This window comes from Crinia signifera, chromosome 2 (assembly GCF_055691185.1).
Source record: "Crinia signifera chromosome 2, ASM5569118v1, whole genome shotgun sequence".
NCBI classification, from domain to species: domain Eukaryota; kingdom Metazoa; phylum Chordata; class Amphibia; order Anura; family Myobatrachidae; genus Crinia; species Crinia signifera.
In genome coordinates, this window is record NC_139218.1 from 134,833,060 (window position 1) to 134,852,329 (window position 19,270).

The 19,270-nt window shown below is 42.8% G+C and overlaps 1 protein-coding gene across 5 annotated transcripts in view; it reads left to right on the forward strand.

The window, feature by feature from the left end:
* ATP2B4 (ATPase plasma membrane Ca2+ transporting 4) overlaps positions 1 to 19,270 on the forward strand; it is a 150,487-nt gene that overhangs the window by 101,960 nt on the left and 29,257 nt on the right. For 3 of the 5 annotated variants that reach the window (XM_083172858.1, XM_083172854.1, XM_083172856.1), the window contains exons 3-13: positions 2,685 to 2,882; positions 5,438 to 5,695; positions 5,785 to 5,910; positions 5,999 to 6,127; positions 7,771 to 7,806; positions 10,006 to 10,167; positions 11,508 to 11,722; positions 12,505 to 12,747; positions 13,404 to 13,645; positions 13,843 to 14,077; positions 14,976 to 15,155. In XM_083172858.1, the coding sequence (XP_083028984.1) occupies positions 2,685 to 2,882; positions 5,438 to 5,695; positions 5,785 to 5,910; positions 5,999 to 6,127; positions 7,771 to 7,806; positions 10,006 to 10,167; positions 11,508 to 11,722; positions 12,505 to 12,747; positions 13,404 to 13,645; positions 13,843 to 14,077; positions 14,976 to 15,155 (2,024 nt within the window). The remainder of the gene's footprint in view (positions 1 to 2,684; positions 2,883 to 5,437; positions 5,696 to 5,784; positions 5,911 to 5,998; positions 6,128 to 7,770; positions 7,807 to 10,005; positions 10,168 to 11,507; positions 11,723 to 12,504; positions 12,748 to 13,403; positions 13,646 to 13,842; positions 14,078 to 14,975; positions 15,156 to 19,270) is intronic. The other 2 variants (XM_083172855.1, XM_083172857.1) reach the window with 1 other exon arrangement.

A 19,270-nucleotide genomic window follows, 5' to 3' on the forward strand; every position in this document is an offset into this window, starting at 1 on the left:
TGTGTGTTTTTTTGTGTTATTTAGGGTTAGGCTGTTGGAGTAAGAATTTGGGGATCAGCACTTGGTGAAGGGTTTAGGATTATCCTGAGGAAGGGGACAGCTAGGGTTAGTCAAGGAGGGTTCATGAGAGAAACGAACGGGAGGGTTTGAGTTTATTAACTGAAAACCCTGTTTAACATTTAATTAGCGACCTTATGACCCTGTACTTTTCACTGTCAACCATCTTGTGTAGACTATCTGTGTACTGTCTATCTTTCAATCCACACTCAACTTCACTTATGGGGCCTACACACGGTGCAATTTCAAGGCATTTTGTAAGCGATCTCACTAGATTGCTTTAAAAATGCCCCCACGTCTCTCCATGAGTAAGGTCCATAGCGATATGCGTCCCCACACGTTGCTATAGCATGGAAATTAATATCCAGCATGCAGGATAAATCTACTTAATTGCCGGGCAGGGCCGGTGTTCTCGCCGGAGAACACTGGCCCTGACAAATCGCTCAGCACACAGCGCTGACACATCGATGTGTGCTGAGTGGTCTTGCTGAGCGTTCTAGCATCACTCAGAACACTCAGCACATCTCCCTGTGTGTAGGCCCCTATACATTACATTCGCATAAGAACAAAATAGGTGATTGTTCTATTGTGGAAACCATTAACTATTACACTAAGCCCATGGTGTAATTATTATTTAAACAGTATATTTCGGGTGTCAAATAAACTGTTTCTATAGTAAATCACTTGTTGATTGTGTTCTAATAGTGTTTGTGTTTTTTGTAGAGAAACATATTGTAATGTTGAGCAGAAGCAAATGAGGTAGTAGGAATAGGTTAGATAAAGAGATGAGCATGGTTCAGCCAATAGAGGGACAGGACAGTAATTTGATGCTAGTTGAGGCTTCCATATCCAAAATTCCAAAAAATGAAATATACCTTTTAGCTTTCTGGTGGTTTATTGTATTGAAAATTTGTTAATTATTCACAATATTGTATAAATGTTTAGAATGTGTATATGAAACGTAACAGCATTATATATTTAGACCTTGGTATGCAAATATTCCAAACTATGGCACAATATTGTTCAATCTTATAAAACTTGTGCAGTTCCTCTTAGCTGCCTGGGGGTGTCCCTCTCTGCTGTGGTGCTTCTAGCACAATGTGGTCTTTATTGCAGCATACCAGACCTGCGCTGAAAGCACCACAGTAGAGAGCTACACCCCAGAAGCGCATGGATTTTGCAAGATTCTGCAGTGTCCTAGAATGAACACTACACAATCTGGTACTTGTTTAGTTTCACGGCGGCAGCTCTACGCTACATTTTCAATGTAGCCTAAGCTATGTTGTCAGCGTAGCCACTGCCGTAAAACAACACTGGGAGCAGGGTGGTGGGTGGCAGAGGGAGCAGGGTGGTGGGTGCTTTGTATTATACTTACCATCCATCGGTCGGCGATCCCCGCGGGCGACGGTCACTCCCCGGTGGCAGCTTTCAGTCCCCCTCCTCCGGCAGTCACTCCCTGGCACCAGCAATGTACGTAATTCAGCGTATTGCTGCTGGGTGAGCATCACATGGTTTCCCTGCTCCCCCAGCAGCACTACGCTAATTGCATACATTGCCAGTGCCGGAGGAGGGGGACTGAACACTGGCGCCGGGGAGTGACTACTGGAGGAGGGGGACTGAACGCTGCCTATCGGTGGACTTGATTGACGCGGTGGCCGGGTCGGAGGAGGGTAAGTGTAAAACACAACACACACATTTCACCCACTGTCCACGTAATATCCCCACTATCCACGTCATACCCCCAGTATCCACTTCGGCGTGGAGTTGATTTTATAAAGTGTGGCGAGCACAGCGAGCCCCCGAGCCCGAAGCATGGCGAGCCCCGCGAGGAGACTCCAGAAGCACTTAGTTTAGTAGGTTACATAGGCAGCATAGTGCTGTATTGGTATTCTCAATACAGCACTATGTAAACTACGTAACTGCTGCTGTGAAATTAAACAAGTACCCACAATCTTATATCCAAAATACAGTAATTCTGATGCCATGCATTTTGGATAAGGGATAGTCAACCTGTACCTGCATTTATATCATTGGAGACAAAACCGGTAATTACACAAAATATCCTCTCCCTCCCTCCCATAATAGACCCATATTTTGTGTTTTTAAGATCTATTGATATATTGGGAGTCTGTTCATGAACCAGTGAAAAGAATGGAGAAATGAGCCAGCGGAGAAGTTGCCCAAGAAAAACAGGAGCTGCTATGTATAACTTTTCTTTGAAGAAACACTTACATGCATTCTAAGTTGATTGGTTGCCATGGGCAACTCCTCCACATGCTCACTTCTCCACTCTTTAAACTGCTTCATGATGTGGTATCTGCTGCATAGAATGTAAGTACTACTTTGAATATTACATTGATATACACGAAAGAGCAAATGTTATTTACATTTCTAACTGAGTATTTAGAACTGGTATGTACCAGTTACTGGTTTTAGAAACTTATCCAGGGGTTTAGGTCTGCCTTCATTTTTAAGTTAATTTGTAACCTTGGAATTTAACCTTTCTCTCTCCCTCGCCATCCTGCCCCAGGACAAGTTCCAAAAATCATATACTTGTGCTATGATTGCTTTACTAAATAAAAATTGCCCATGTTACAGGTTTTTTTTTTTTATTCTGTACACTATAGGTCTGTCGGGGAATCTTGCAGATTTGGAAAAAAGACGACAAACATTTGGCAAAAACTTCATCCCCCCAAAGAAATCTAAAACCTTCTTGCAGCTTGTGTGGGAGGCATTGCAAGATGTAACCTTAATCATTTTGGAAATTGCAGCCATAATTTCACTTGGTCTATCCTTCTATCACCCGCCAGGTGGAGACAATGAAGGTAAGTTATCGATCTCTCATCTTTGAGTTATGTACACGCTATTTAGCTCTGTTAATCATTCTCCCAGGGTATTATCCACTCTGGACCTCTAATTCTTTATTAATGCTCAAACATGCATATATATATATGTTCATACCCTGGAAGAAACTTCTCCATCATCCGTGATTGCGGGTCCTACTCCACTCCTTCTAGGTCCCAACACATATTATGCTTTTAAGCTAACCCCTCCCCCCCTAGAGTGACCGAAGAAAAAGTGGTGTGAGAAACAGAGGGTGTTGGGGAATGAGAGCAAAAAAAAGAGAGAGCTGAGCGAGAAAGAGGGAGAGGGGGTTGGTCAGGGAAAGAGATTCATGGAATAAGAGGGAATAAGAGAAAGAGGTGATAGAGAAAGAGACTGTCTGATAGAGTATGAGAAAGAAGGGGGGAGGCATGAGTAGGAAAATGTCAGGGAGAGAGAAAGACAGGAGCAAAAGAGTGAGCATGTAAGGGGAGGGAGAGAGCTAGATAGACAACGCCAGGTAGAGGGAGGCGGGTGAAAGAGAGCAAGGGAGAGACTGTGAGAGGGAAGGGAGAAAGTGACTAGGGGTACAAAGAGTGAGAGAGACATGGAGGGGGCGGGAGAAGAGAGCAGAACAAAGGGGGGCAAGGGGAGAGAAAAAGAAGAGAGGGTAACAGATGGAGTTGGGGAGAGCATGGGATAGAGAAAGAGTGGAGAGAGAAAAGGGGAAAGGGAGAGAGCGAAAAAGGAAAGAGATGGGGTAAGGCGATAGGGAGCGAGGTGATGTGATGTGATGAGGTGATGGAAAGTGGGGTGACGGGGGTGAGAAGACCGACGAGAAAGGGAAGGTGATGGGGTAGAGAGGGGGCGAGGTGACTGGGTGGTTCCACAGTGAGCGAGAGAGGCTGAGGCGATGGGGGGGTGGGCAAGAGGGGGTAAGAGGACAGGGAGCTGGTCTCCGGGCTGCTCGCTGCTCCTCTGCTGGTTTCCGCGGCTGCTGCTCTGCTTCTGTCCCTGGGCTGATCCTCTGCTGGTCTCCGGGCTGCTCCTCTGCTGGTTCGCCAGTTGCTGCTGCCTCTCTGCTGGTCCCACAGTAGCTGATGCCCCTCTGCTGATTCCACATTGGCTAATGCCCCTCTTATGGTCCTCCGGGCTGCTCATTGACCCTTTGATGGTCCCCTGGGCTGCTCGCTGACCCCTCTGCTGGTCCTCCGGGCTGCTTGCTGGCCCTCTGCTATTCCTCGGGTGGCCACTGCCCCACTCCTGTCCCCGAGCTGCCTCTCTGCTGGTACTCTCTGCTGCTTCTATGCTGGTTGCCGGGCTGCTCACTGCTCCTCTGCTGGTCCCTGGGTCGCTGCTGCACAGCTCCTGTCCCCTGGCTGCTCTCTGCTCCTCTGCTGGTCCCTGGGTGGCCGCTGCTCCTCTGCTGGTGCCCGGGGTGCCATTGCTCCTTGGGCGGCTGCTAGTACTTTGCAGCTGCGTGACAGCTTCTGAGGACTGGCTGCAGTAGAGCGCATCCCCAGGGACCCGCTCCGTTTATAAAACTATGTTTCCAGCGCATATTTTGCAATCACTGAACATTGATGTAAACCCAATTGATTTGGTTCTGTTTGTTCCATTTTGTGCCTATTTTGTTCGGGATGCGGTCATTTGGTCTACTGCATTATGGTAGAAAGTCATTAGGTCGAATCCATTAGGTCGACATGCTAAAAGGTCGACCATGACTCTAGGTCGACATGGGAAAAGGTCGACATGATTCTAGTTCGAAAGGTCATTAGTTCGACAAGGTCATTAGTTCGACATTGTCTATGTCGACATTCACAAGGTCGACATGGAGTTTTTCACTGTTTTTTGAGCCAACATGTGCCGACAGGCGGTATTTCATGCCCTACCATCCACTAGGGCGTGGTGGGAGAATAAAATAGTGTGCCGAGCGTAGCGAGGCACCGTGCCCGACGCATCGCGAGCGCAGCGAGCGATGCGAGGGGATGCAGTGCACTTTAAACTGTGTCCATGTCGACTGTGTTGACATTCAGGTAAAAAAACAGTGAAAAACCCCATGTCGACCTTGTGAATGTCGACATAGACAATGTCGAACTAATGACCTTGTCGAACTAATGACCTGTCGAACTAATGACCTTTCGACCTAGAATCATGTCGACCTTTTCCCATGTCGACCTAGAATCATGTCGACCTTTTAGCATGTCGACCTAATGGATTCGACCTAATGACTTTCTACCATAATGCAATAGACCAAATGATCCCAACCCTTTTGTTCATCTTGTACAAATACCCCTGTTAGTGGGGATATAATTTTTGTTATGCTTTATGTTGTGTAAAACATCACTATCAAAGAACTCTCTAGTTAATTATTGTATTTAGTACCTGGTTATAAGATACCTTGCTTATCCTATATCTGTTGTTCTGTTTAATGCCTGCTATAATATTTACATATTGGCACCCACATGTGTCAAAAAAAATCTCACTCTGTCCCTAAGCGCCCACACATTTTATCCTTCTTGAGCAATAATATGACTATTATGTCCACTACCTACAGCATGTGGGGAAGCAGGGGCAGGAGTGGAAGATGAGGGTGAGGCACAAGCTGGCTGGATCGAGGGAGCAGCAATCTTGTTCTCGGTCATTATTGTTGTATTGGTAACTGCATTCAATGACTGGAGTAAGGAGAAGCAATTCCGGGGCCTTCAAAACCGTATTGAGCAGGAACAGAAGTTTACGGTTATCCGAAAGGGACAAGTCATCCAGATTCCTGTTGCAGAACTGGTTGCAGGGGACATTGCGCAAATTAAATATGGTATGTATAGCGCACATAAAATGACATGTATTGTAGTACCATTTTACACTGTATACTATGATTTAACAATGTGTTCTTTATCTCATCAGGTGATCTCCTACCTGCAGATGGTGTCTTGATCCAGGGTAATGATCTAAAAATCGATGAAAGTTCATTAACAGGAGAAAGTGACCAGGTGAAAAAATCCCTTGAAAAGGACCCAATGTTACTCTCGGGTAAGGATATTTATTGTGGTCAGAGCATCACATGTCAATGTCATCTGTAGAAACCATTTACACTACCCTGCAACCTATCTCCCTATAGGAACCCACGTGATGGAGGGATCGGGACGCATGTTGGTCACCGCTGTGGGTGTCAACTCTCAAACAGGCATCATCTTTACCCTTTTGGGAGCAAATGAAGGGGGAGAGGAAGAGAAGAAATCTAAGAAAGGTAACTAGAGCTCATAATATTGGTAAAAGAGGGGTAATATCTTTTGGACAGTCCTGAGTAGAGGAAATACATTGATGGGCTTGTAACTTCGCAAGGAACACAGTATTGCGCATTAGGACTTTGGTGCAAGTCTGTGTTCTATAAGGGCTCTATTCAAACTGCAGTGGATGGAGAACTAACTGCCGCAAGAATAGGGATCTAGATCTCTATTCTAAATTTAATATTCAGCTGTTTTTAGGAAAGGTACGATTGATTATGATGGCTGTATATATTGATCTACCGTTGGAGTTTGTCTAGCATAGTGATCATTGACCTCTGTACAGTATTTCCGTTGGCACGGCAGATAAAGAGCCTGTGCACCAAGCTCCTAGTAATAGTCATGAAACAGGGGATTTCTGAACATGTTCTACCCAGACAACCTGAGATCATAAAGTTTTAAATAGAAAAATGCTTTAGAATTTTTTATACTGTCTTCATTTTCCCTATACTTTCTACTGATGATCATTTTCTTATCACACCCTTCTTTTTCAGTCATTCCTGTGTTCTATTAACCTACTCTCACTTCTGTTTTTACTTTGAGATGGGGTCTTGTTGTCTGTTTCTTCAATATCTTTTTTTTTGTTTGTTTGTATTTTTGCTTAGCTTTTGTTTGAACCCTCCATGTGTGTCTGATTTCTATTTAGACCCATTCAACTTTTTTCGAGAGCTTAGAGGTCAAACTAGTATTGAACTAATTGAGTGGAATCAAATCTACTTTGGATCTGTGTTTTGCTGCTTTTAAATTGAAATTGATCTCTCTTGATTTAGAAGCCCCATATGTCAACCTATTTTCCATAGATGCATGTCTGTCTATATGTCTATATCACTTAATTTTTTACGCATTGGCTTCCTGTTTTCTTTTTGTGCATCTTTGCTACCGCTGCCTTACACTGAACACCAGACCTAGCCCGTCTCTTGCTCTTACTCTCTCTCTCTCATGCTTTCGCTCAAGTCTCATTTTCTTACTCCTTTTCTTCTCTGCCTCTTTCTCCCTTCTCTCTCTTTTTGCTCTCCTCTCTCGCTTTCCTCTCACTCTTTCCTCTTGCTTTCTCTCTTGCTTTCCTCGCTCTCCTTCTCTTGCTTTCCTCGCTATCTCTCGATTTCTGTGCTCTCGCTCTCTCTCCTTGCTTTGTCTTGCTCTCTTCTCCTTCCTCGCTTTCTCTTGCGATCTCTTCTCCCCCCTCTCTCTTGCTCTCTCTCCCGCCCTCTTTCTCTTGCTCTCTCTTCTCCCCCCTCTCTTTTTCTTCTTTCTCTCTCTTCTCCCCACTTTATTTCTCTCTCGCTCTCCTCTCATGCCTATAAATGTAGATGAAAATACCTACATTTCAGCAGGCTCAGACTCTGATCCTGCTTGTAGTTTTGCAACTAATATGACTAATTTGGACCATACACTTTTACTCTATCTCTCTATCTCTTCTCACTTACGGAATAGTCTTCAAGAGTAGGGGTGTAGTCATTCCATCTCTTCCATCGCAGTGGGGGGGTATCCTCCTCTCCTTCATGCAGTCAAAGTGACCAGAATCCCTCCTCCTTGTTTTTTCTTTTTCCTTCTTCCTTTTTTTTTTTTTTTTGTTTTTTTTTTTTTTTGTTTTATATCTGAACAGGTAAAAAACAAGGACCTCCAGAAAATCGCAACAAAGGTAACCACTTCATCTCTTCACAACCTCCTTCCCTCTCGCAGGGACAACTGACCCAGTTTCTCACATTCTGTTCACCTCATGTGGGCTACTTCACCTGTACTTACCTTCACAGCTGAGTCTGATCTCTGCTGCATGACTGGATGTTTCTAATCTTTGAATGGGCTGCCTGGACAAACCATACTTTTAATGGGTTTATCTCAAGCCAGACTATTTTGTGTTGCTACATCAAAATGTGGAAAGATGGTTTTGTGAGCAAATAGTACTTTGCAATTAAAAATAAAATGGAAAGAAATAACAAAATACAGGTTTCTGAACAACATCTTTAAACTTGGATATAAATATAGTGACTGTCCGTCACATATAATGAATTAGAAGTTCATTCTTGCTTGTGAAGTGAGAAGAATCTAAATTTGTTTGATTTTTATATTTTATATCTTTTTTATTTGTTTTAGTTTTTTGATGGTATAGCTTTTATTACATGTCCCATTTACTTAACAGCTATGTATACTAAACCTGTATTTTGCCACTTTTGCATTTCCTTTAAATATACATTTTTCCTTTCCTTCATAATCTGAGCTCATTGATGTAACCAACTACAGTAGTCCCATTCCAGCAAGCAGAGCAGTAACACCTGTGACATTGCTGTTGATATAAGGCAATGATCTAATATCTCTATGATGGAGTAGGGAGGGGGTTTGGTAATAATTAAAACGAAGGTCAGCTGCTCGAAGGAACAAAACTTCTGGTCCTCACACTACACTACAGTCGTAGAACTGGCTTGCAGCACCTTTCTTGTTTCTTGTATGTAGCACATGGTTCATAGTAAAGTTTATAGCAGACATTTGTGTCCTGTCCTTGAATGTGTTACTACATTCTGTCTGTGTCCTGTCTGCTTTTTCACGTGTTCAATTCTGGCCTTTTCACTTCAGATCTATTCTGATACTATACCATTGCTCCTAATAGCAGTGAACCGCCATTCCTCTTTTATGCTTCTTTTTTTTTTTATTATTCTTCTTCTTTCACAAATCGTTGTCTTTTCTGTCCCAGTTATCTCAAGTCGCTTGTTGCCTCTGGAGTACTTTGCTCCTGAATTGGTATCTCCTCTGGGCGGTTGACTTAACACTCCAATTGCCATTTATATCCATTTGCTCAGAGAGCCACAGCACAGATCAGTGTGATGGTCTTTCTAATTTTGTCCCATTTGTGGAAGTGTTGGAAGATTAAAATAATTTTTATTTAATTTTTTTTAAATATATAAACACGTACTCCACAAAATACTATTATGACCTGAAAACTGTGCTGAGACAGAGATCATTCATTCTAGAGAAATTCACACTTGTTGCAAAATTACAGAGCAGTAATATGGACAGAGATGGATATATAATCGCTGCCGTTTTTATAGGGTTTTTTTGTGTTCATTTTGACATGTTCCCCAATGTGATTTGTAAATGATAGCCAAGAGCTTGCTATAGTATGTTCATTTATTCAGAGGACTCTCTGATATGAATAAATCCTCTAAGCCATTCCTTATCCATTTTATGCTTTAATACCCATCTGGGTAATTTTGTATTAGGTTTTATTCTTTATTTAATAACTACGAATGTTGCATAGTTATATTCAACAAATGGAAGTACTCCTAAGATTAAAAGGCCCTACCTTCCATGAATAGAAGTACTATAGGAATGTGACTATATTAGAGGTGCTATGAAAGTAATAGGGTAGCTTGTGTTCGCAATCAAGTGAATTATTCCAGGTTCAATAGAAAATTGAGGTGTTAACCTGTTTACAAAGCACACTATATTTTTTCTGTCTTGTTTCATACATTTTTGTGAAGATTGTCATCTGCCCTTAACAAGACATTTCAATACGCAGGAGGATACAAGCCGTGCCAAAAAATGGACTTTCTACTAACTTTACATTTTGTCCAGCTCCTTTATATATTTTTTTTACCCCATTTTTTAATTATTCCATTTTCTTCAGCTTTTTGCATACGTTTTCTTCTGTTCTCACATTAACTTACTTTGCCTGTATTTACCCTCTATTGTTCTTGTTCTTTTATTTGTTTCTTAATGCTCTTAGCTCACAGTTGGTTGTGGTATGTCGTCTAGTGGTATCATACTTCTGTGTACCATTGTCTTTGTCCCAGTTGTAGCTATCTCAATTTGGTTCTGTCATTGCCTTATTGTCTTCATTTTTTAGCCAAAGCTCAGGATGGTGTGGCCTTGGAGATACAACCCTTAAAGAGTGAGGAAGGTGTAGAAAGTGAAGAAAAAGAGAAGAAAGTGGTCAAAGTGCCAAAGAAGGAGAAGTCTGTCTTGCAGGGGAAGCTCACCCGGCTAGCCGTTCAGATTGGAAAAGCAGGTTTGAGATTTGAGCTAGATTATATTATATAATATATATATATTTTGCATGCCAAGTGTGATCTTGTTGTTGTCTTCTACCCTGAATGGCAAGATCGTAGTGGATAGTGCAGCCTTGAGATAGTATGAATGCATACATACATTTTCCTATTCATGGATAAATATTTATATTACAGTTTGAGTATCTCTTATCCAAAATGTTTGGACCAAAAAACTGATTTTTCCATATACTGGAAAATTTTTAGATTAAAATGAGGTATCCCCATCCTTGCCTCAGGAATTTTTATATTAAAATGAGGTACCCCCATCCTTGCCTCAGGACAAAGCCGTGAGATCAACTCCATTGTGGACTTCCATTCATTTATGCTCATCTGGACACCTAATTGAAGGCGGACACCGTGCTCCCAGACACCGCCGGTAACAACATCCATACCGGTGAGGCTACACTCTTGGACACGGAAGCCACATCTCATCCATTGCTGGAAACTCTCCTGGTCATATCGCCACAGTAACATCCCTCCGGTGTTTGAGACAATTTCCATCTGTCTCACACCACACTACAGAGGACTGATTCCACCCAGCGATCCCTGACCCCTCCAGCGGCATAAAAAGTAGCCGCACATATCGTGAGGATTTTCCAACTACAAATTCCTTTTCTTCAGACAGATCCAGAACTTCCTATTGGTAAAGTGCACTTACCTGTTTTCCACAATTGAGTGATCACAAAAGTATGTTCACAATATAATGTCCTTTGAGGCGGGATATCCCTTTTTCACTTGATTTTCATTAATTCCAGTTTACTTTTATTCCCCACCTTCTCAATTTTATTAAGTTGTAATTATTGTTTTATTTTATTATTGTACAATTGTATACATATGCATTTTTAAACAGTAAAATTTATACCTTTATAAACATTGGTTTATTCATTGATACAAGCGCTGCCTCAACACGCCTTGTGCGAGTACCTTTTTCTTTTCTACCAGTGAGGAGTGACTACCCTCACACCCAGGCAGCTGCTTACATTGCAGGATCAGCTCATTGTCAAAGCGCCTTATTATTCCCAGTGAATATTTCCTTCAGATAATAGATAGTATCTGATAGGTTGCCCATAGCAACATCCCATGTGAAATAGAACTCACATCTTAGTAAATGTCCCCTCTCTTGGCAGAAAAAAAAAAAAAAGTACATTCCGGAAACTGGTTTTCCGAATTATTTGTATAATCCATATTCGGATAAGGGATACTCAACCTGTATAGAGAACCATATTCTCTCTGAATGGTATATTTTTGTGTGTGTTTTTTTTTTTTTTAATAGAAATAATGCTTTGCCTCTCATCCGCAGGTCTTATTATGTCTGCCATTACGGTGATCATCCTAGTGCTGTACTTTGTCATTTACACTTTTGGAGTGTTGGGGCGCCCATGGCTTGCAGAATGTACCCCCATCTACATCCAGTACTTTGTTAAGTTTTTCATTATTGGTGTGACCGTGCTGGTGGTAGCTGTTCCTGAGGGCCTGCCTCTTGCAGTTACTATATCCCTGGCGTATTCTGTGAAGGTGAGGGAATTGGGTCTTCTTAAAATGTGTGTATAGTTGGTTTGTTAAGCAATTATTTTAAACAGAACTGCTTGGTTTTGGTGCGTAGTACAGACTATGGCATTTCCATCTCAGTAAATCTGTTTCACCGCAAAAGTACAGGTAAAAAGTGTATTTCACTTTTGTAGTATTCTGTATGAAAATAATTATTCGGTACTTGTTTCCTAGCACGGCCACAATCGCGGGCATCGTGTGCCTTAACTTTAAGGCACACAATGCCTGCGATTTCCCCATAGGCTTCAATGTTAAAATATTTTAACACTCGCCACACTATATATTCTCAACTCCACGCCGACGTGGATAGTAGGGGAATGAAAAGGTCGGAGGACGCGCACCGCCGCCCCTCGCGGGCTCGCTGCGCTCGCCACGCTTCGGGGTCGCGTCAATCGTGGGGGTGGTGGCCACAATGGGGGGCCATTATTTTTTACACACATGCCGGGGCCATAGCCAATGAGAAATGGCCTATATTGGGCCATTTACCTTTTTTTTCTATGTTAAATGTACTCAGTTTCAATGTTAAAATAATTTAACATTGAAGCCTATGGAGAAATCGGGTCCATCGCGTCGTGTGCGTTTTGGTATGCGACCAACGCGATTTTTTCCGACACGACCACCACGATAGAAATCGTGGTGGCCGTGCTAGGAAACAAGTACCAATTATTCTTTTTATATTAACCTCCATCTGAAATAGTGTTTTGTTTTTTTTTATCCACCATGATTTTATTTTAATTTATTTTTTTCAGAAAATGATGAAGGACAATAACCTTGTACGGCACTTGGATGCATGTGAAACTATGGGCAATGCTACAGCTATCTGTTCTGACAAGACAGGCACTTTAACTATGAATCGCATGACTGTGGTTCAAGCGTATGTTGGTGGCACCCACTATCGACAAATTCCTGATCCTGAGGCACTGAACCCAAAAATGCTGGAACTGTTAGTTAATGGAATCTCCGTTAACTCGGCATACACATCAAAGATCTTGGTGAGAATACAAATGACTAGCTGCAGGCAGAAGGGGGAGCCAAATATAGAGATCGCAGTACTACAAAGTGAAATAAGTTAGTGAATATCGAACAGGAAATAGAGGAAACAGAACCAGTATTTAATGTATTCTTTTTTTATATAGAACTCAAAATAAATAATAAAACCGGAACTCTACTCCGCTTTCAATTTATTATCTGAAATAAAAAGGGCACTGGGGGTCTGAGTGGGGATAGAGGGGGGAGGAGTCTGCCACATCAAAGATCTTAAAGTTTTGACTCCTCCAGTACACCAACTGTATCCCCATTCGTGTTGACTGCAGTGTCCTCTGCTGCACAAAGGAGAAATAAAAATACAGCATAGGTTTCATATTTCTATTACTCCATTAACAACTTCTATAACTGCTACTTCTGAATGAGCCAAAAAACACCAGTTTGTCATTTTATATAAAATCTGGATACGTCCCAATGATGTCATGCATATGAATAAACACGGCCCACGACCAAATTAATTGTAAATAGGATAATCTCAACTCAATAGATGGAAAGTGTGCGAGGAGATAAATGGTCCGCGGGAATGAGAATGTAAACGGGTATATAATGGTAGGCACAGCAGCTACTAGCATCATCCTAGTTCTGTGTTTCTCTTCATTTGTAGCCTCCAGAGAAAGAAGGTGGTCTCCCCAGGCAGGTGGGTAACAAGACAGAATGTTCTTTGCTTGGATTTGTACTGGACCTGAAGCAGGATTATCAAGCTGTTCGTAACGAGGTTCCCGAGGAGAAACTGTACAAGGTTTATACATTCAATTCCGTGCGTAAATCTATGAGCACTGTGCTCAGTGAACCTGGAGGAGGATTCCGCATGTACAGCAAAGGCGCCTCTGAAATCATTTTGCGCAAGTAAGAAATGGAGGGCAGGGTAGGGAGGGGGAAGGGGGGGTGTAAGATCATTCCTACTGTCTTCCTAAGTATAATCTAATGCAGAGTGTCAGTAGATGAGAATGTCTGAGCGTGATACAAAAAAAAAATCTTTTAGTGAGGCTGTCTCAGAATTTGACATCAGAAGTTGTCTAGCTAAACTATCTTCATCTACACAGGTGTACTAAGATATTGGATCAAGGAGGGGAAGTATGTCCCTTTAAATCTAGGGACCGAGATGAGATGATAAAGAAGGTGATAGAACCAATGGCATGTGATGGTCTGCGTACAATCTGCTTGGCATATCGTGACTTCCCAGCAGGCACAGAACCTAATTGGGATAACGAAGGCGATATCTTATCTGACCTCACATGTATCACTGTGGTGGGCATTGAAGACCCTGTTCGTCCAGAGGTAACCTATTCCTAGAACTATTCTAGATTGATTGATTTCTTTATTCATATATTTTTGCTTATTGTTGTGCCTTAAGGCCCATACACACTGGGCGACTTTGAGCTGAAAGCAGCTCATTTTACTTGTTGAGCTGATTTCAGCTTGAACCCCGCAGAGTCTGTACTGGGCAGTGATGATCAGTGATGATGAGCGCTGATGCTTGTTCACGCATCATCGCTGACCCAGCCGCACATCTGCTGGTATTTCCAGGGTGGAGGGCTTTCCGTAGCGTCTTGCTATGGAAAGTCATCCACCCCTGGGAAAATTGCTAAAATGGGCGGGCGGGATTCTCTAAACAAAAAATGCTGTAAAAACCCCGTTATCGGGTTTTTACTGCATTGTAGGATGCACCGAAGGCCGGATTACTGCGACGGGGGGCATCGCTAGCAAAAAGCTAGCGATACCCCACAGAAGCCTTATGGGCTTCTACCGTGACCCACCGCCGGCCTGCACGGACCCCTGCCGACCCCCCCTCACCTGTGTCCGGGCAGCACAGTGCTGTGCTGCCCGGACCAGTGACCTCCTCCTCCCTGTTAGTGCATATGCGATAATTATGTCTGCTGTAGCCGGTAATGTGCGGCTGTGGATATTAGAGCATCCCAACCCGTGTCTAATCACTGATCGTTTTTCAGCCCAGCGATTTTCCCTATCATTGGACAGCATACACTCGGCAGAATCGCCTAGTGTGTATGGACCTTTTAGTGTTCCACGTTTGTCTTGGTTCCACTAATCTATAGCCTCCACACTAACCCATTTGCTTTCTTCTTCAAGTGACAATTTGACTCTTTTCCTAGACACTGCTTCATGAACTCGTTGTTTTTTTTTTAGATTCATTCTCCTGTCTCTTCATTCCTCGTAGGTGCCTGAGGCTATCGTGAAGTGCCAGCGAGCAGGGATCACTGTACGCATGGTTACTGGTGACAATATAAACACAGCTCGTGCCATTGCTACAAAGTGTGGAATCCTGCAACCTGGGGAAGACTTCCTATGCCTTGAAGGGAAAGAGTTCAACACACTGATTCGAAATGAAAAGGGGGAGGTAAGCAGGAAAGTGAGCATGTAATGATCCGAGTGAAGAAGATTATCTCTACTAATCTGTGCTTTACAGCACGGATTTAAGCTGAACCCTTAAATAAAAGCCAGATTCAACCACAACTTTTTGCCAAACTGCAACAATTCTTTATTTTTGCTTTTTATTAATCAAATTAAAATTCACTTTTTTTGTACTTATGTCAATGGCATATTTTTCTGTGCTTGTGTTCTATTATCAGTTCTGTCTTTGAAGGGAAAGTAACATTAAATATTGCTATCCTGCTGCACCAATACATTTTCAATTAGTAAGAAATAGTAACAGAGCGCAAATCCACAGGTCAAGTCCAACCTGTTGCTAAGAGGTAAAGAATCAAAGTGCTGGGGAGAGGGAATAGGATAGATAAAAAGAGTAAATAAGAAAAACAAATATGCAATACCAAATAAAAAAATAATAAAAACGGCTTCAATGTTTAAGCTTTTTTTTAACCTTTTGGCAAAGTCTTTTAGCAAGTGTTGGAGACCAAAAAGGTGTCGGATGAGTGCTAACTAGTCCTTACTAAAGTACCATGTCAGGATGTGGCATCTTCTCCACGCCTGGGATCCCGTGCGGCTACTTCCGTTTCGGCACTCGTACTTCCAGTGACGGTCCTGCACTTGGTCTGGCTTGCGGCCTGTGGCTTTGCTGTGGGTCTTGCTCCAACGCGTTTCGTGCTTGAAGCACTTAATCATGGATACCTGCGCTAGTTCTTCAAGTTCAACCTTACGAAGGAAGAAAAGAACGCTGCAAAAGAATGTAAGTTTCTACAAAATCATCGGAGAATTGTTGGTCTTCACTGATCTGTGCTTCCTTGCTCCTGCTGTCTTGCTGCTGCCTGCACAGATCCTTTACAGGAGAATGTAACGGATCTGTGCAGGCAGCAGCCAGACCGGAGCAAGGAAGCACAGATCAGTGAAGACCAACAATTCTCTGATGATTTTGTAGAAACTTACATTCTTTTGCAGCGTTCTTTTCTTCCTTCGTAAGGTTGAACTTGAAGAACCAGCGCAGGTATCCATGATTAAGTGCTTCAAGCACGAAACGCGATGGAGCAAGGCCCGCAGCAAAGCCATAGGCCGCAAGCCAGACCAAGTGTAGGACCGTCACCGGAAGTACGAGTGCCGAAAACGGAAGTAGCCGTACGGGAACCCAGGCGTGGAGAAGACGCTGCATCATGACACGGTACTTTAGTAAGGGCTAGTTAGCACTCATCCGACACCTTTTTGGTCTGCAACACTTGCTAAAAGACTTTGCCAAAGGTAAAAACATTGAAGCCGTTTTTATTATTTTTTTATTTGGTATTGCATATTTGTTTTTCTTATTTACTCTTTTTATCTATCCTATTCCCTCTCCCCAGCGCTTTGATTCTTTTCCTCTCAACATGCCATTTACCCTCTCAACATGCCATTTACCCTATCAGAGCTGCTACCTCTTCAAAAATAAATTTCCCTGTTAACCTCCAACCTGTTGCTGTTTAAAAGGGGTACTCAACCCTTTAGAACCACAAAGTAAAAAACAAAATGCACAGCACTTTTAGATAACACCGTAAAAACTTTTTAAAATTTTTATACAAATTAAACACAAAATCAATAACTGGCTGGTAAAGCAATGAAAACACAATTAATAAAAGTAATCTAATATACAATCCATGGAATGCCACAAGGAAATAATATAGCTCAAAAGTAAAAAAAAACTGCTGCTCCTTTCTCACATAGCTCCTTATTATCTTAACAGGTGGAGGATTAGTAATTGTTCGTTCCATATGCTTATTTCAACAATTATTAGAAAACCTGGTTATACTTAAATGCATTTAGTTCAAAGTAATCAGGTAGTAAGCTTTTTGCTCCATTTGGTTAGTCAATCTCATGCAGAATATGTTAGCAGTCAGTGAAGAAATTTGTAAAGATGGCAACGACTGATAAATATACTAAGGGGGGTATTTAATCCCTGGTCACGATTGTTGGGATGTCCCGACAGTCGTGACCCTGGCCTGTTCTCGGCCTGCTCCTGTGGATGCACTTACTAGTACCCAGCGTGTGAATCATGTCTTCCAGATGGGTCAAGGATAGAGCCTAAGTATATTTATCAGTCTTTGTTATCTTTACAAATTTCTTCACTGACGGCTAACATATTCTGCATGAGATTGACTAACCAAATGGAGCAAAAAGCTTACTACCTGATTACTTTGAACTAAGTGCATTTAACTATAACCAGCTTTTCTAATAAGTGTGCTGATTTTGGAAAGTTTGAAGCATAAGGAACTATCCAGAGGCGTAGCTAGGGTGGAGCCGGTGGAGCACAAGCTCCAGGCGCAGGATCATCACCTGGCGCCGGAGCCGTGCACCCTGCCACCGGCTCCCCCCTGCCTTGCTCGCCCGCTCCCTGCTGTGCCCGGCGAGTGCATTGCGGTGGCGATAGTAGCAGGAGAATGACGCTGCTGACTGAAGCGCTGAGGTCACAGCGCTTCAGCTGTGCGCTGGAGCTGTGCACCGCCAGCCTGCCTGCCTCTATTTTTCATTCAAGTCTCTCTCCTGACCTGCTGGACCGTGGCGCTCACCAATAAGCGCTTGCAGTCCAGCAGCCAATCAGAAGCATTGGTGGCAGCTGGACTGCGAGCGCCTATTGGTTAGTGCCGCAGTCCAGCGGGAGACTTGAATTCAAAATAGCAGTGGACAGCCGGAGGCGGATCTGACTTGACTTGTAATTTATTGTGCGGGTCCCGGCGCTCAGCTCAGCAGGCGCCATGCAGGAGACGCGCTCTGCATCCTCTGCTCCTGACCTCTTGTTGCCGGCTACCGCAGCCGCTCTGTCTGTCAGGCAGCACCGGCTTATCTTCAGCACCACTCTCTTATTCACCCTCCTTCCTGTGCTGCTGGGGCTCCTCCTCTCTTTTCATCTTCCTGCAGCACTGGCAGCAACTATGACGCCTATTAGAGCAGAGAGGAGGGAGGTCCTTCTTGTCACTCAGCCTCCATCTGTCCCCTACTCCTGCAAAGTAAGTGTCTAGACTCGTCTCCAGCATTCTATGAGCACTGAACCTACAGTGGGCACTGTGTGTATAAATGGTGCTACTATTGGGGGCTTTATGTGTATAAGTTTTGCTAATACAGTGGGCATTATATGCAAGGGGCATTATGTGTATTATGGCACTATTGTAAGCATGTGTATCAACAGGACTACTACTACAGTGAGCATTATGTGTAAAATGGGGGGGGGGGGCGCGAAACATGCCCGTGCTCCGGGCACCGTGGCACCTAGCTACATCACTGGAACTATCCATTACTAATCATCCACCTGTTGAGCTAATAGGGAGCTACTGTGTGTGAGAAAGGAGCAGCAGTTTTTCACTTTAGAGCTATATTTTGCTGTGGCGTTTTCTGGATTGTATATTTCAATATTATTAATTGTGTTTTATTTGCTTTACCGGACAGTTATTGATTTGGGGTTTATTTTGTATAAAAATAAAAAATGAGTCTTTATGGTCTTATCCAAAAACGCTGTTTTGTTTTGTTTTTACATTTTAAATTAACTGCTCTGTCTGAGGCTTTCTGCATATATTATGTAACCAGTTTTAAGAGTACAGTATATCGCTGCAGATTCCACCTTCTGTTATAGATCTGAAACAGTCCCTTAGCTGACGGTGAAAGATCATGTGTCCTAAAGCTTGGCCCAAGTAGCTAATGCCATCTTTAGGAGGCTACAATTTCCCAATTTTTGGCTGCATATGCACAGTCTGGTATGACACCAGAAGATAGTATTGATTCTTAGCAAATTAATATGATTTCTTATTGCCACAAAATGTGGTCATAAGTAAAGATATTTAATGGGCAGTATTGATACATAGGCCCTTCAATATGTCTGCAGTGAGAGCAGGTGCAGGTACAGGAAGTCCTTTTCTACTTGGCTACCTTCTCTCATTTCACTAAATATAGCTGTCCTGTTAACTTCCAGCTCATGCTCTAATTTGCCTTGGCTAGCTACACACGGCATTTGGCCCTTAATCTTATCTGTGGCCTGAAAACAAACCTCAATAATAATCCAATCAGAAATGAGAAATCATTGATGGTTATTGTGCATATTGGTAT